Source organism: Podarcis raffonei, chromosome 1, assembly GCF_027172205.1.
Source record: "Podarcis raffonei isolate rPodRaf1 chromosome 1, rPodRaf1.pri, whole genome shotgun sequence".
NCBI lineage: Eukaryota > Metazoa > Chordata > Lepidosauria > Squamata > Lacertidae > Podarcis > Podarcis raffonei.
In genome coordinates, this window is record NC_070602.1 from 67,269,692 (window position 1) to 67,286,276 (window position 16,585).

Consider the following 16,585-nt stretch of genomic DNA (forward strand, 5'->3'; position numbering starts at 1 on the left):
CTACAGTGTGGTCTAGTCAGGGCTTATGAATTATAACTTTGATAAAGTCATCCAGATGTTCAATTGCTTCTTGCTCTAGCACAGCTGATTTCAATAAGTGGTTTGGGAGCGAGTAGACTGTCAGTAGGGATTGATTGGGGAACTACACAAAAAGATAATAGGGTATGAATCATTTGCATATCAGGGATTGGAACCAACAAGGAGAGCCCTGAGGAAAGGGTGGGATTTATTACTGACACTTTTGCAGCAGTGGAGAACCTTGGGTCATCTAGATCAGGCATAGGCAAACTTGGCCCTTCAGATGTTTGGGGACTACAACTCCTGTCATCCCTGACCACTGGTCCTGTTAGCTAGGGATGATGGGACTTGTAGTCCCAAAACATCTGGAGGGCCAAGTTTGCCTATGCCTGATCTAGATGCTGCTAGAGTACAACTGTCTCTTCTTTTTAAAGTGATCCATAAGCCACCCTGGGAGCCTGTTTGACTGAAGACCAGGATCCAACTTCCTTAGATTAGAAACCAAATAACAAAACTCCCTTTATATTTGACCATTGACCATGTTGCCTGGGTTTAATGGGAACTGGAGTCCAGCAGCATCTGGAGTCATGGGTTGTCTGCCACTGCCTTATAGCAGAAATACTTGGCAAAACCCTGCTTTTAAAAGAGTAGACTAATCCGAAAGGCAGAACCCAAAAGGAATTTGCTCCCCTTCCTCCCACTGAAATTAACCAACTGCTTGAGAGGGGAACAGCCTCAGAGAAAAGTGCAGCTCTTTTCAGCATGATTTCTCTGCCCCTCCCAAGTATCACTTCAGAGATTTATTCATTCATTTCATAAAATTTATACACCGCTTCTTTGTAAAAAGCAGTTTTTACAAAAGATAAAGCAGTAAAACCAAGAAAAGTTTACAACCCTGCTCTAAAACATACAAAAAGTTAAAATACTACAGCGGTTTAAAATAAGCTCAACTTTCTAAACATCTGGGTAGGCTTGTCTAAACAGGAATGCTTTAGCAGTAAAATTAAGGTGTTGCCTGATCTCAAAAGGGCAGCTGAGGCTGCTCAGTTCCATTTGCCCCCCCCCAATGGTAACTGGTGTAGTTGTGGAGAAACTGGCCCACAGAAACCAGCATGGTGTAGTATCTCTGAGCCTCTGAACTGGGACTCGAGTTAGGCCAAGAGGAAGCAAACTTGGAGCAAGATTTCCAGCACAATTCAGACCAGTGAACAGTACCTTTGCATCCACCATCTGCAGCCAAATATATTCCCTCCATAGCACCAAGGCAATTCACAATTTAGGAATGTTGACATCTTCATTGCTCTGTAAAGGTAGGCACATATCCAGGGGATATTCCCAGCAGCACAGAGCAATGTCCAGGTGCTAGGCATTGGTCTGCTAGCGTGGAGAAGGTTTTGTGGTCAGATGAAAGGGAGATGGGCCTTGTTTCTTCTTGGCAGAGTACAAACACTCCCTGGTGTTCAAGTGATCTATCAACGGTAGAGACTGGACTATGTCCACAGGGTACTCTTTTCAAGTGCTCCCTTTGGAGCCCATATTTCATTCCACTACACATATTTTCTCCCACTGTCCGTAACCACAGTTTAGTATTACATCAGTACTCACCGTAACCACGGCTAAGACTAATCAAGTTCCTTCTATCTTGGGTTCACAATGAGCACTGGAGGCTTGTTTCCAAACAGATTAAAATGGCGTCATTTGAAACATTATTTCACCCCGATTAAAGAGAAAGGTGTGCTTCCACAAAACAAAATGAAAATGCAGCGATAAAGATGTTCTCAAGACCCAGAGGATGAGTTGCAAAAGGCAAGTGAGCATGTTTCTTGCTTAATGGAGGTTTGCAGCTTCTAGGTTTGTGAGCCGCATTCTAAAATGTTACCATTCAGCAACATTTTAAATGCCTTTGAGCTACAGCATGGATGTTGAACTCCAACTCCCATCAATCACAACTGCTGGTCTTGCTGGTGGGGACTGATGGGAGTTTTGAGTCCAAAAACATCTATAGGGCTCCAGGTGCCTCAAACCCCTGAACCATAAAGTAGGAAAATACAAAGTAGAGCATGATTTCCATCATATGAGAACCCAAACAGCGGCAGAGTTCGAAACGGTGCCTCGTCAGAGCGGAGTTTGTTTTCAAAGGAAGAAAGGAAACAATCATGTTTATAGAGAACTACATTTATTTGTTTACAGCCAGTCTAAAAAGTTAAACATTCACCGTGTGCAAAATACAAATTTCCATGTGATAGTTTTATTTATTTATTTTAGAAAATAAAGAAAGAAAACACCCTAATAAAAATGTTCAGTTAAGTTTCAGAGGCAAAAAAATAAATAAATCAAAAGTCTGAAAGAGTAGAAGAGGGACAGAATCCTCATTGGCATTGTTTAAGAAATGAAGGCTCTGCAACAGAAAAAAGAATAAAGTATAGCAAGAAACAGATAGAGAATTTGCCATCAGAAATCCCATTGATGAAACAGGCAGGGAGTTTATGTTAGTCACAGCAAACAAGAATCATGCTGTTAATAAATGTAGATACCCTTTCACAACCTTTCTTTTGGGTGGTGGTGAGAAACGAAATTTAGAAAACAAGATCCATCAGTTCTCTAAGTGAATTTCCCCCCCACTGCTTTGGATAGTTTAAGAGCAGAATCTACTACTTAAGTACTAGATATACCATTTTTTTCTGAACAGGAGAAGCATCTCCCTTAGTCCTACTGTACAACTAGTTGCTTTCCTGCAATAGTAACGTGATTATGCAAGAGAAAGCTTTCCTATAAGGGGCGGGGGGAATGCCCTTTCTGAGAACGACTCAAAAGACAGAGGAAGAATGTAATATTTTGAGAAAAATATTGGAGTATCAGCACATTATTGTCAGAAATGGCAAACCCTGCATTTTTTTCAATCTTTAAAAATGGCTACATGCTCAAGTGTCTAAATAGTCACCCTTTTTCACAGGGTGTTGGGGCTCTGAGAATGATGTCACAGGCATTGTCCCATAGGTGCTAATGACAACACAACAAGTTTATCATGTATAGATCTGGAATTGGGTGGAGCTTCTCTGACAGAACTATCTCACCTCAAGACACTGATGGCTGGGCACTGCCTTTGCTATAAGCAAGTCGGTGAGGTGAGTGAAGAGTGAAAGTTCTCCTCCATCTCCTTTCATGACACACGAGTTTTAGCAGCCATTATCTTGCTTGGCCAAATTCTTAGCATGTCTAAGACATGGCTTGTAAGTTCTTGCTATTTGCAAAGCTACACTTCGCTAATCATAGAAGTTTAACCAGGCAGCAAAGTCAGTGGCATGGGTGCACCCTAAGAAAAATACATACATGTGGTGGCCATTTCAGGCACGTCCAAAGGATGCCCAATTGCCAACACACAGGTCGTTTTGGACCTGGAAGAGGGAAGAAGGGGGGCATGGCAAAATGGGCCGGGGCAAATTTATGCCTGCTCCGCTGACACGTGTGGGGCCCAGGAATGGAACCCCCACACTAAACGGTCATCGCCTGTACTGCATTAGCATGGAAGTGCTTTGAATGGTATATTTCAACAGATGCACCAGGATACAGTAACATTATCCTGGTGATACAGCAACATTCTTCTTACTATTAAGATTTATTTATACCCTGCCTTCTTCTAAGATGGGACTCAAGCTGACTTACAGATATTACAGGTAACCTTGCATTTGCAGTTTGATGTTAGAAACAATTAAGGATTCACATTTTAAGGTTTTGTTTCGAAACACTCAGGACTCTGAAATGTCTTACTTGCTTATCAAATGAATACATTTAATACCTACGCACATCTAAATTACTTTTGGTTCTGAGCCTTTAAAGTAGTCTGTAAAGCTAGAATATAATTTACTATTCTCTTCTAGTATTTACTATAGTTAGAACTATAGTTTAGTGAGATCCAAGCAGACTCAAACCCTTCCTTGCACACTTACTCTTTTTCTACTGCAAATAGAAAATAGCTTTAATAAAACCTATTTATGAGTCAATTTATGAAACTTTAAAAAAAAATCCACCCAACATACATGCAGATAGATGAGAGAAATTATGGGGGAAGGGATAAAAATAAACGATATGTTTTTTTCCAAATTGTCAACTACAAGGCAGGTTAAATGATAATGCAGAAACTTCTCTTTTAGTTAGCACACAAACTACTTCAAATGGCCTTTGTAACATTGGCAGAAAATATTAGGGATTAGTCACAGCACTCAAAAAATGATAGCAAAACAGTACAATCATCTTACAGCAGAAATGGTTCAGCCAATGAGAGGATGTAGCACTGGAATGTTGAAATTAACTAAAGACAAGGTAAGAGATTGGGAAAGAAGATAGTCAAAACTAGCTAACAATAAAGCCTTTGAAAGAAAAGATTGCTAGGCACAATCAAACATTGCAAAGTAGAGAAAAGTATGCTGAAATGAAATTGCCTGCCTTCATTGATAAAAAGAAGAATATTTAACAACCATTATCAGCTACATTTCAAGTATCAAATATATAGCAGTTACAGAAGACCCTCTGTTATTCCAAATCTCTTTTTGAAAATGAGTGTGACTCTGAACCATCACCTTGACATAAAGTAAACATGACTCAGTTTATCTGAGCAAGACTTTGGACACACATTGACCACATATGGAGCCCCCTTTGTTTTCCAAACCCATCTTCAAAGCTGCATTGCTTCTAGGTTAATATGCAGCTGACTCAGAAGCACCAAAGTGATCAAACACCACATGGGTTTGGGTGGACATGTGATCATCACAATGCCAAACACTGAACCAAGAAAACTGTGGCCTCCTGAAGTGGTGAAGTGCATGACGCAGAAATTTTTATTATCCAAGTGAATGGATAATAAGGCAGAATTTTCTACCACCAATGTGAGACCCCTTCCAAGTTCATTGATAGTTTTAAAATACTAGTGCAAGTTACTGAACGTATAACTAAGCAGTTATATGGTACACTCTTGTCAAAATCTGATTTGCTTGAGATGTTGCTAATCTTAGGTTTTATTCTCAACCCTTTCTGCTCTTTACAGCAACCCATTACACTGAAAATCATGAAACACCATATATTACAGTTCCTACTACAACACTATTCTCAGGGTGTATAATGCTTTTAAAAAACCAACACCATTAATTTTCATTAACTGCATAGAGTTACATTTGGGTAGATTACGTGGTACCCTCCAGATAATAATAATAATTTTATTATTTCTACCCTGTGCACCTGACTGGGTTGCCCCAGCCAATCTGGGAGGCTTCCAACAAATATAAACCATAATAAAACATCAAATATTAAAAACTTCAGATGTTTTATAGCTATTTATCTCCTTGACATCTCATGGGAGGGCATTCCACAGGGTGAGCGCCACTACCGAGAAGGCTCTCTGCCTGGTTCCCTGTAACTTCCCTGTTCCTGTTGTGAACCACAACTCCCATACCCCCCCCCAGCCAGAATGGCCAATGGTTGGATATGGCAAATGTAATCCACAACATCTGGAGGGCACCATATACTGAAGACACACTTCTTTGCACTGGCCTTTGACACCAGAGATCTGTGTTTTCAGGACTCACCCTAGTCTCATGAACGTAGTATTTTAATGGGGGTTTTTACGTCTGAATTTTAACAGTCTTGTAACCCACTCTGGGACCTGTAGCTGAAGGGTGGGTAATAAATTTAAGAGTAAGAGTAAGAATCCTGCCTTACATGAACAGTTGTCAAGGGGTCTTAAAGGTTGATCTACACTTTAATCAACATTAAGGATATTAATGACCTCACAACTGAACAGGTAGAGTTGTCTTTTTCAAAAAGTATTACGATTTGCAGATTGAAGCAATCCCACCCCCTTATTTTCTTTTAGCTCAGAGACTGCTCAGACACTTGAGATGTAATGAAACCAGAAAGTGCTAGTTACTTGGGGTTCCAATTACTTCTGCATCTTGATGTTGCTGTAAAGGTGATTCACAAATGTTTGGGTGCATAGGAAACAACTGAAAATCTTGACGTTTTCTCTCCCTGAGTGTTTGTGGTGACACACAAAATGGCGAGTGCTGCACACAGCAGTGAATGAATTGGAATGGCTGGCCTCAAGCAGGAAAACAGCATGTGCATGAGTTTTAAAGAGACTTTCTGTGGCTACTCTGTGTGCCAAATAGCTCACTTTTTAACTAAAAGGAGCAAGTGACAAAACTAAATACAACCATTTCCTTCCAAACCCAACAGGCCTACACAAATTCTTGCCCGTAAACAAATCCTTAATGGCAGTGCAGTAAGAATCAAAGGCTAAGTGCACAATCCTATAACCACTTACCTGGGAGCACTATAAATAAGAATGACTGCAGCCTGAAACTTCTTTACTTCCCAATTCATTTTAAACTGAGCTTACGTACTTTCAAGTTAAGTGTGCTTTGTATTAAACCTTAAAAGTTTCACTCCACAAATGGGACCTTCTTCCATGTTAGTCTGATTAGGATTGAGGTGTAAAATGGAATGGAAGATTAGGGGGGAGGAACCCATCAATACAATGTACCAAGTGGCTCTTTTAAGAAAACATGAAATTTAAAGTGATGCATGGTTCTATGCAAGTATAAAATCAGGGTTTTTCATGAAGGCAAATGTATATATTTAATAGCAAGTAGGTATCCATCCATTTTTGTCATTCCCCAATGTGAATAAAACTCAGGCAATTGATAATCCACAGAAAGACAATCTATCTTTCTGTCAACGAAAACCAAAATGGTTGCTGTTTTTTAAAAAGCTAGCAGCTGTTATCTGCAGGATGTCAAGCACCTACAAGGCCTTGCAGTCATGCAGTGGAACTTTATTTCTTTTTTACAGCCGTTTCCCACATTGCATCAAACTGCATTAGAAAGTAATGAGCTCATCAAAATATTGTCAAGTGGTAAACAAGAGTGTCAGAAACCTCACTGTATACACTTGCCATGCTAAACTCTACTTAGAAATAAATGTTGCAAAGTGTTTATAATACTAATTTCTTAGCATACCCTGTCTCTGAAGCAGCAAAAATGTAAGATCGCAACACAGCGGGTACACAGAGAAGGGTCAACCATAGGAAGTTGTTTATTGCCAAGTTAGATAATTGACCTATCTGGTTCAGTATTGCCTACATAATCTCTCTCTAGCGGTTCAGGAAGAATTCTCTCTTAGCCAGCTGTAGATGCCAGAGGATTGAACCAGGACATTCTGTATGCAAAACATGCATTCTACCACTGTGCTACAATGACCTCAGAGTGGCAAGCTGTAATAAACCCTGGCAAAAAGATATTGTTCTTGGATCGTAAGTACCAAGTAGTTATGTGCTTAAGTGTATACCACATATATCTTCTGTAAACCGTCATAATGGCAAAACAGATTCAAAATCTTGTTTTAGTCAAGTATGGCTTTAAAAGTATGTGACTATTTGAACTGAGGGGGATAACTCTGAGTGCATGTTGGCACCCAGTCCTCATTCAAATCTCCCAGAGTTGCATCCTAAGTTCTTTGGGTCTTGCTAACACTTGAAAACATTTTGTAAGTGTATCATGAAGTGGATACCAGAATCTCTCAAATGTGTGTTAATTTCACATATTAATAATTCTAACATATCTAAAATTGTCAGGGGCATTTGGGGGGGAAGGAAGGGGGCTTATAAACACAAAAGATATGCCTCATCAATATTAGCTATAAGTCATCTCTCATGGTATATACTATGACATACCTCACAATTTGGAGAAATAAATATAGGCAAGTGTTATACTTTTCTCTGAACTGATTGTAATTAACTAATGTCTAACATTTGCTCTTTGAATTTATTCATAAAAATAACAGGAAATGCCCAGTGTTTACAGAGTATACCAAAGAGAAGTCAATGAAAATATATGGGCTTGTAATACATATTTTTTCACTTAAAAAAAAATCTACACATGTGAACAAACTCGCAGCCCCATAGCAGAGTTAAAGCAAGAGGGGCAAGGGAAGAAATGAAGTATGTGCCATATTCAGTTTTCAAAAAGACAGACAGCTTTTGCTGTTGGCCTAGAAATGTCTGAAAGGACCGTCTTTCACAGTCTTTAAAATAAGGATAATAAAATGTAAACTCAGAGGAATATCTGGTCATAACTAGAAATAGAACGAGTTTTTTTTAACCTATAAAAACATCCTTCATATATTTTCCATGGTTTGGAAATGTGTCTGGACACTGACCTTCGTGATCCAAAAGAAATTTGAAATGATCGAAAGAATTGCACCATGGTTATCAAGTAGAGCTTTGGGCTCATTTAAAGCACATACTAAATTGAAATATCTTTGCTTGTGCGTACACATGTAATCAGAGAAGGCTGTTAGTTTTGGAAATCTGAAAGGCACGACCAAAAAAAAAAAAAGATTCAGAAGAACTTTAAACCCTGAAGAATTTTTTCACCAGTTCAAGCATGTTCTCATAGGACAGCTCCGCTTCCCGGTAAATATGGCCAAGTAACTCCTGAAGCGCAAAAAGGAATGGCATATTGAAGCTTAGGAGTTCATACAAATAGGTATAGTTGTATGCATTGTCCCTGAAATGAAGTCTGGCAGCGTGCAGGAAACCATGCATCCAGTTAGAGAGGCGTCTTGGAAGGTCAAGCAGATCCCTTGTCACCTTAAGAGGCCAGCTTAGCGTTTTCCTAAAGAATGAAGGCAGGATACCTGGGGACCGGTCTTCTGAGCTGCCACCTGCAGCGAAAGCATTTTCTGGGCTGGTTTCTGAAGACATGGGCTCTTCTTGCCGCCACGGTTTTGCTTCCTCCTTTAAAGAGACACTCAGCTTAACATTGTACCATCATCATCTCCCCAAACGTAAGAAAATTTCTTTCAAGGAGCAGCTAGAAAACAAATGGAAACCTAGCAGGTAGCTAACATTATATCATTGCTGCAAACTAAGGAGGACATTGTTCCCATAGTAGAAATGACTTTCCAATGGAAGTCAGAAACAGCAATTTCCCTTTGAATTATATGGAAGACATGGTTTGGAATGAAAAAAAAGTTGAGCAGACATTGTGCGCAGGTTGACACAAGTCTGCAGAAGCCAGTTTCCAAAATGACCACTGGCCATCCTCCTGCAGCACCACCCACATGAACCATGGCATCTACAACCATAAAATGTGTGCCAAACTGTAAGTTTGGGCATGCTTCAATATACCGTAACTATATAACAATTCCAGCAGTAGCCAGAATATCTAGAAGCAAATAAATTGAAATATGAAGCAACAAGCTTTGGACTACCACAAATCATATACCCACACCTCCAGGACAGTGTCCTCTACAAAGTGACTGTCTGGTACATAAAAGTATCAGATCACTAGGGTTCCCCAAGACACTTGAACTGCATGACTTATGCTTATCACTTTCATTGAGATGGAATTTATAATTCTTAGCATGCCTTGTCCACTCACTGCCAGGCTTTGGCAGATCAGTGTAGATCAGATCTACACAAACTCTGGACCATCACACATACCTTTTCATGATTCTTTACCATAACTCTTCTTTTTCTGTGCTTGTTATTTGTTTTACACTGTGCAAAATGAAGCTTGCAGTAAAATTTACCTGGAAAACACAAGGACAGGAGGAATGACATTGTTTGCTTTCTCTCTCTACTAATCACTTAATTCCATCTGGAAATGAACAGTGACAGAAGCCACAGGTGCTGTGCATACACTGCATCTTTCTCGATTTGGGCTTCAGGGAGAATGTCTTTATATCCTCTGAAGAAAAGTGTGCTTTCTATCTTGTACCTGCTTAATTTCTATTAACGTTATTTCTTTAACTCCCCTGTCAGTTTTATCTCACACAATAAACAGAGGATGACCAAGCAAGCTTCTGCAACTTAACCTGTTTATCTGTAGAAGAGGGCACATTCATGCTATATAAGGCATTCTGGCTGAATTTTTGCTTCAGTCGAAATTTAAGCCTTAGTACTTTCTTTATGCACCGCAGCAAAGTTTTCATAGTGAAGTGTTGTGGTTTATGTGATCGCTCCCCACCTATTTCTAGGGTGGCAGGGTAGGGGGTGGGGAGAGAAATCATGTGAACCAGATCTCTGTCATACTGGCAGAGGTCAAGGATGTCATTTACACTAACGTCATCTGCAAGAATAAGGCAGCAAAAAAACCCCACAATTTGGAAAACATCGGATTTTTGACACCTCTCAATTCCAGGTGAGAACCGCCATCACTATCTGGTAGATTCTAGCATTTGTGAGCAAGAAGAGGCTGAAATATGCCAGTTGCATATTACACAGCAGAAATCCTAACTATCGTATTCCACTTCCTAATTACCTTCTTCTGCATCAAAGGCATACGTTGCTAGGCGGAGAGTTGTAGCACATATGGCACATCTGAAGCATTCTCGGTGGAAAAAGCGGCCTTCTGCACTCAGGCGCTCCATGACATACACCCTCTTTTGACAGAAACAGCAAATGTCGCTCCCACCTACTGACTGCGGAAATACTTTCTTCAAAGAACCCTGCAAATAATATTAACAAGCGTTTGTAAGATTTGTACAGTACAGCATACATGTAACAGCTTGATTAAATACCCTACTAGATTATAAAAAGAGAGCAGAGGAGATACACCTGCAGCAGCCCAAAGTCAGTTGGATAACAGGTCTTTTGTGGATATATATGGCTCATCAAGGCATGGTAAGTTTAGTTTTTATTACATCCTTATTGCAAAAACAAGAGGGGTAGAAAGACCTAGCAGGTCTCAATACACGGTTGGTTGGTCTTTGCTTCACTTGACAGCCAACAAGTTGTGCATGCCTCCCTCAACATGCAAGGAAAACTCCAAACGCCGTGTGGAACACCTAAAGGAAATAGTGCTAACATGGCAGACACATTCCAGGATCCATGGAGAATTCTTTTGGGGTGCTGCACTATATACAGCATGGGAAAGCCAATCTAATGTATTCGTTCCTAACCTTTGAAACTTCTTTGTAAGTATGGGCGTGACTCACAGGAATTTTCTAATGACTTCAACACAGAATGGGTGTAATCCAACAGCAAAACCTCCATTGATCTTAGCGGGGCTGGACTGCAGCCAATGTGAGGAGCTGCTCTTATAGAAGGGATAGGGAACATGTACCCAGACAAAGCTGAACTTCAACACCTATCACCCCTGACTATTGGCCTTGCTGGCTGGACTGAGTTCATCAACACTGGGAGGGTCACAAGTTCTCCATCCCTGTCTTACACTGGTCTTCACAATTTTATTATAACCCATACTAAATGTGAACATTGTTATCCACACCCAACTACACACTTAGGTTCTCTGTAAATGTACGCATAACATTTGGTTCCACCCATTCATGTATATTTAAGTGAATAAACACATTCATGTTTTAGAATGCTCAATGGCTTCCGTCTCCTAATAAAACAGCACCTGTGATCTATTACTGGAACACTTAAGAAAACAGAAAGAAAGGGAAAAGGGAGAAGAAAAGGCACACCAAAATATGGACAGATGGAAGTCACTGAATTTCCAAGTAGCTCTTTGTCCTATGATTAAGCAGTGAAAATAATGTTGAAAATTGCCTTTTTATAAATATTAAGGTGTACTGCAGAAATTACTTGTTTTGGCACACTGTTTATCTCTATCTGAAATTTGTTTGATGTGTATATTGAAGCAACTTAAATACCAGCAACATACAAGAGAGAAGTCTTAAAAATAAATAAACTCAGAATCCATCTGATTGATAGCTTAAAAAGTCTTCTTAAACAAAAAGACTATGAACAGAATACATTTCAAGGCCAACAAACACAAGAAATCCTACTTGTGCAGTTGACCTCTGTTTGCACAAATGGGGGGTTCCCCTTTCTCTTCTCCCCTTGCACCCCCCGCGCCTCCTAAAGCTGTTACAGAAGGTTGGGAACCATCCAGAACCAATGTGGGTGCAAGGATGTGGGGAGAAGAGGAAGGTGGAACCCCAGTACAACACGGGATCTCACCCACCCCCCACAATAGCTTTTCTTGCTATTCTGAGGACACACCACGTGCACCAGTACTTTTCTGTGGTACCTGACAGGTTTGAGCAGTAGAAGACAAAGCTTGAGAGGTAGGAGAAGAAGGGAAAGCAGCAGCTGCACCTCCATCCAAAGATTCGCTCTGAATGCAACAAAACGTTCTAATAAGTTTGATGCAACAATTTAAGAAGGAAAAAAATGCATAAGCTTCAACAGCAGCATTTATGAATACTAGCTAGCATCTAGTGAGTGAGTCCCTGGATGTGTGCACATGGACTTATAACACAACCAGTGGGACTGGTTCTTTTTTGTTCTGAGCAGCAATCTCCCTCCCCAGACATGGAAAACTGATGTTTAAACACACACCCATGCCCAGGCACCTTCGGGTCCCAGACTTTGCTTGAAAAGCCACTCCAGATTAATCATGGCCCCTTATAAACTGCATAGCTATTGTTACACTTAACCAAAGCCTATGCTGTGCTTAAGCTACAAGCAATAAATGCATGAACGGGTGCATCTTCACCATAACGCATCATCAGTGTGACAAAGTGTGGGTGTACACACACACACACCCCTGAAAAGGTATAAGGACATGCCCAGAAATGTGGCTCTTAAAATACACTGCAGGTAAAGTAAGAAATAAACTTGGCACAAATTCAAGTATTTGTGGGTTTGAACCTTACCGGTTGCAAAGCATTGGACAATGGACTGGGCCTGTGATCATTCATGTAGAGATTGACAAGAACTTCCGCCACGGCCCCTATTCCACGTGACACTTTCCCTACAGTCATCTACCATCCAGCAAAGAAGCGGAGGAAAAAGGGGGAGAGAAAAGATGGGAGGCACAGAATGAACGTGAGAATACAGTTTAAGAAAAAGAAAGAAACAAGACGACAGATAAGACACATAACAAAGCAGTGATAAGCGAGCTTGAAGTTTTGAAAGGCACACAGGCAGCTAGAAGAGCTGTGAGCAATTTCATGCACTATAAAGCACAATTCTCCCCACTTCTGCCACACTGCCTATGCTTTTCGTTTAGCAATGCAAAAATTCTGCTCTAAAATTGTTAGCATACGATAATGTCTTCAATTAGTTCTCCACAAATACTTATGGAAATCGATCAAAGCTTGTAGAAACAGATCCAGGCTTGTATGAATGAGCAGGGATGGAGTGGGGAACAGCAAAATCTTGTTTGATTACTTTCTCCTCCACAGATGATCATTTTCCTTTGTAATAATTACGGCACAAAACATACTATGTTGTTGACAGAAATAAATACTAACAAAAGAAGGTTTTTTTGAGAACAGACAATAGTATGCCAATTACTGTTGTGTTTGGATTTTTATTGTATCATCTGCACTCTTGTTAATTTCTCTTGTGAATAAGATATAAGTAATGTTTCTAATTGCACCTTACTTCTGAATGCCACATGCCCATGTACAAAATGGGACTTTTCTCAGATTTCGGCAGCACCAAACCAATGCTGTAATTATGCTGGAGGTATCTGTAGACTACCTCAGACTTGCCTTATTCTTTCTATAAACAAAATGAAGCAAACTTTTCATTCTTTCACAGTGACATCCTTGTCAGAACCAGGGCCATGATATGAAAATCATGGCCAGGACCTTGTTGGCCTGTTCAATAATCTGACCTCAAACTCCATAGATATAAAATTTTATTTAGGTGTAAGGCCAAGTACAGATGAATTCCTTCACAGTGATTTGCAGACCACAGCTTATGAATCCGATCCATAGCACAAATATTTGAATGGATATTATTACATTTGTGTAAGCTGCTGCAAGAGCCCATATTTGGACTGACTAAACCAGGATAATGTGTATGAAGTAATATTACATAATTATGTATTTCACACAAATGCATGTGCGCACACGCATACACACATTTCTTGCTGCAGATAGCAAGACCAGTACTGCCATTGGTGCATGTAAATACCAGCCAATTTGCTTGATATTGTTGTTTTGACACAATTATTTTCTGCATGCCTTATTTTACCTTCTGCACATTAAACTAAGTCATAAAAACAATAATGTAGTCATAATGTCCATCTCCGATTGAAGTTAGTGTTCTCAAAAATGCCTTATACATTTTTAAATTTGCTAGATGTTTCCATACTTTAAAAAAGAAGCTTGAATGAAATCTGCAAGGAAAGTCATATAAGGCAAGATCTTTCTGAATATGCTTAAGCAAGTATTTAAAAGACATGCACGATTAAACAAGGATGGGCAACACAAGTCGATTTCTACCCTTTGATGTCAATTAGCTGCCCCACCCATGAAATGTCATCAATCATGATGGCAGCTGGTAGAGCAACATGACCTCATTTGCTGCCTGTGAAAACTAAAACTTGGTTTTTAGTCTGTGTAGAAGCAATCTTTACAAAGGCTAGATAAACCTGAACGGATAAGCCAAGAGAAATAAATGGCAAGAAACAAATTGGCAAACTGGCTTTCCTCAAAAATAATATGCTGACTTTCCTAGTTAACAAATACTCTGTATGTATGCATTATTATTATTTTTTAAAAGGAACATGGTGATCCCTGTGGTAGAGGCTGCCAGAGGGAAGAGGAGGCAGGGAAGCCAACTTTCAGGAGTCTCATTCCTCATGCTTCTCTTTTCTCTGGATTCAACCCAATACAAATTAGGTACAAGATACTGTGTTTCTGGTCTGTTTAAAACAGGCAAAATTCCCGTGAGATTATGTCAAGTGTGAAGATTGGACTGGGCAAGATAAGATTGGGGGAAAGGCAATGGGAAAAATGAAGCCAAGGAAGCTGGTTGTTACGTTTCCAGGAAACGAGCAAAACAGAAGTAGTAAGCAAACACGAGTAAAGGAAAGGCAATTGGTTATCATGGAAGGTTTTTCATCCGGCTCTCCAAAATTCTCACATCAGGTACCACCCAAAGGGAAACTTGACTGGCCAAAACAGCATGGAAATACTTTGTTTACTCATAAAACTGCTAAGAATTAATCTTGTGTAATAAGGTAAAAGGTTTAGGGTTAGATTAAATAGGGTTTGGGGGGCAGCCCTGTGACTTGGTTTTAAAATGAGACTGCTAAAGAGGGCAAACAGGGTGGACAAGCACTGACTGACATATTCTATGTGTTGAGAGAATAAGCCTTTGCATAAGTAAAAAGATGTCCAGGTAACAGGTGATGTGTTGCCACAGACACAAAATAGCTAGAGCTCCTCTGGAAGGGTGAATGTCTGGAGGAGATGTCATCAAGGTTGCCTGTGTTTAAGAGATAACAGACTGGAAGTTATGGAACAGTTTCTGAAAGAGGCAGAGGGAGACAGAAACCTGACTTGCTCTCTAGAAGAATCCAAAGCTGTGCGGAGCTGGCTCTGTTGGATGGGCAATTTTGTCAACTTTCCATCTTATGCTCAGCCAATACAAACGTGTAAATAAAACATTATGTCACAGAAACACTGTCTCCAGTCACCTTCATTCCAAGGAAACTTAACCCAAGATATATGCTGGGAAAACTGACACCTCTCACTGCTCAGAGATTGAAGTTGGGACACCGAGTAGGATTTATAATTATCAGTGGAAGACCTCATGCTCAGAGGTTTTCTACACAGATCCTTGCCTTTCCAGTAATAGCAACTACAAGCCATTTTTTTAAATGGATTAATAAACTCTAAGTCATCTTGGAGCAGAATTTGGTTACTTTCAACTCTTGGTGCATAGCTAATCAAGGTGACAGATGGATTACTTTAAAAGTGACCAATTTATCCTTCTGTTCATTTGTGGATGCTTTGGGTTTTAGGACAATATGAACAGCATTTCAAACCTAAACTGCATGGGTTCTTTCCGCCTGCCTACTTTTGAATGCAAAACAAAAATGCTGCATTTGACAGAAGCAACAGACCAAAAATAAAAATAGGGCCCCTTCTCAAGAGTGGCAAGACTATACTAATGATTCAGTCTACAAGCCTAAGGAAATTTCAGCTTTACTTCAGATAAAGTCTCAGAAAATTCCTAGTTTAAGTGAAAGATCTCATAAGCCAGAAGTCTTGGTTTAGCATTAATACATGGTTTTTACAGGACTGTTCCAAAGGAATCAGCAAATAGAAAAAAAGGATTCGGGTACTTTGCCACAATAAACAATTCAAACTAGGGTGTAAAGGCAAAGCTCTGGAACATGTTGGAGACAGCACCTCTAGGCATGTGCAAAGTTTAATTCCTTCAAACACCTTGGAGTAAAGAGTAGGCATTCCAAACTAGCTTAGTTCCCACAAACATTTGATAAACCAACTGCTACAGTACCTCACACTCTGCAAAGTACAAAGCAGCTCCTTTAATTTCTTACTTGGTTCTTAAGCCATTCTTGCAGTATTGGAGGTTTGCTTGGAAAATTATAATAAAACTGTGTGGGAGTCTTGGTAATAGCCAGAGCATGTGAACTCAGGAGGCAGGCCTTTGGAAGACATGCCATTAGCCCACCAATAGCAGATCCTGTTTGAATGTAGGGGCTGGGAACAAATACTACTTGTCAGCCCTATAGTTCAGGACCTAGCTCCACATTTTTAAAGTTTCCATTTTAAT

General features: G+C 39.9%; 1 protein-coding gene across 10 annotated transcripts in view; it reads right to left on the reverse strand.

The window, feature by feature from the left end:
• Positions 1-2,175: 2,175 nt before the first annotated feature.
• Positions 2,176-16,585, reverse strand: part of MICAL2 (microtubule associated monooxygenase, calponin and LIM domain containing 2) — an 87,350-nt gene continuing 72,940 nt past the window's right edge. For 6 of the 10 annotated variants that reach the window (XM_053391006.1, XM_053390988.1, XM_053390973.1 and 3 more), the window contains 5 exons: positions 12,700-12,807; positions 12,072-12,158; positions 10,335-10,521; positions 9,515-9,603; positions 7,814-8,806 (listed from right to left, as the gene is read on the reverse strand). In XM_053391006.1, coding sequence (XP_053246981.1) covers positions 8,420-8,806; positions 9,515-9,603; positions 10,335-10,521; positions 12,072-12,158; positions 12,700-12,807 — 858 coding nt within the window. In that variant the 3' untranslated portion in view covers positions 7,814-8,419. Of the gene's footprint in view, positions 2,417-4,274; positions 4,328-7,813; positions 8,807-9,514; positions 9,604-10,334; positions 10,522-12,071; positions 12,159-12,699; positions 12,808-16,585 lie in introns of those variants that run through there. The other 4 variants (XM_053390998.1, XM_053390980.1, XM_053391015.1 and 1 more) reach the window with 4 other exon arrangements.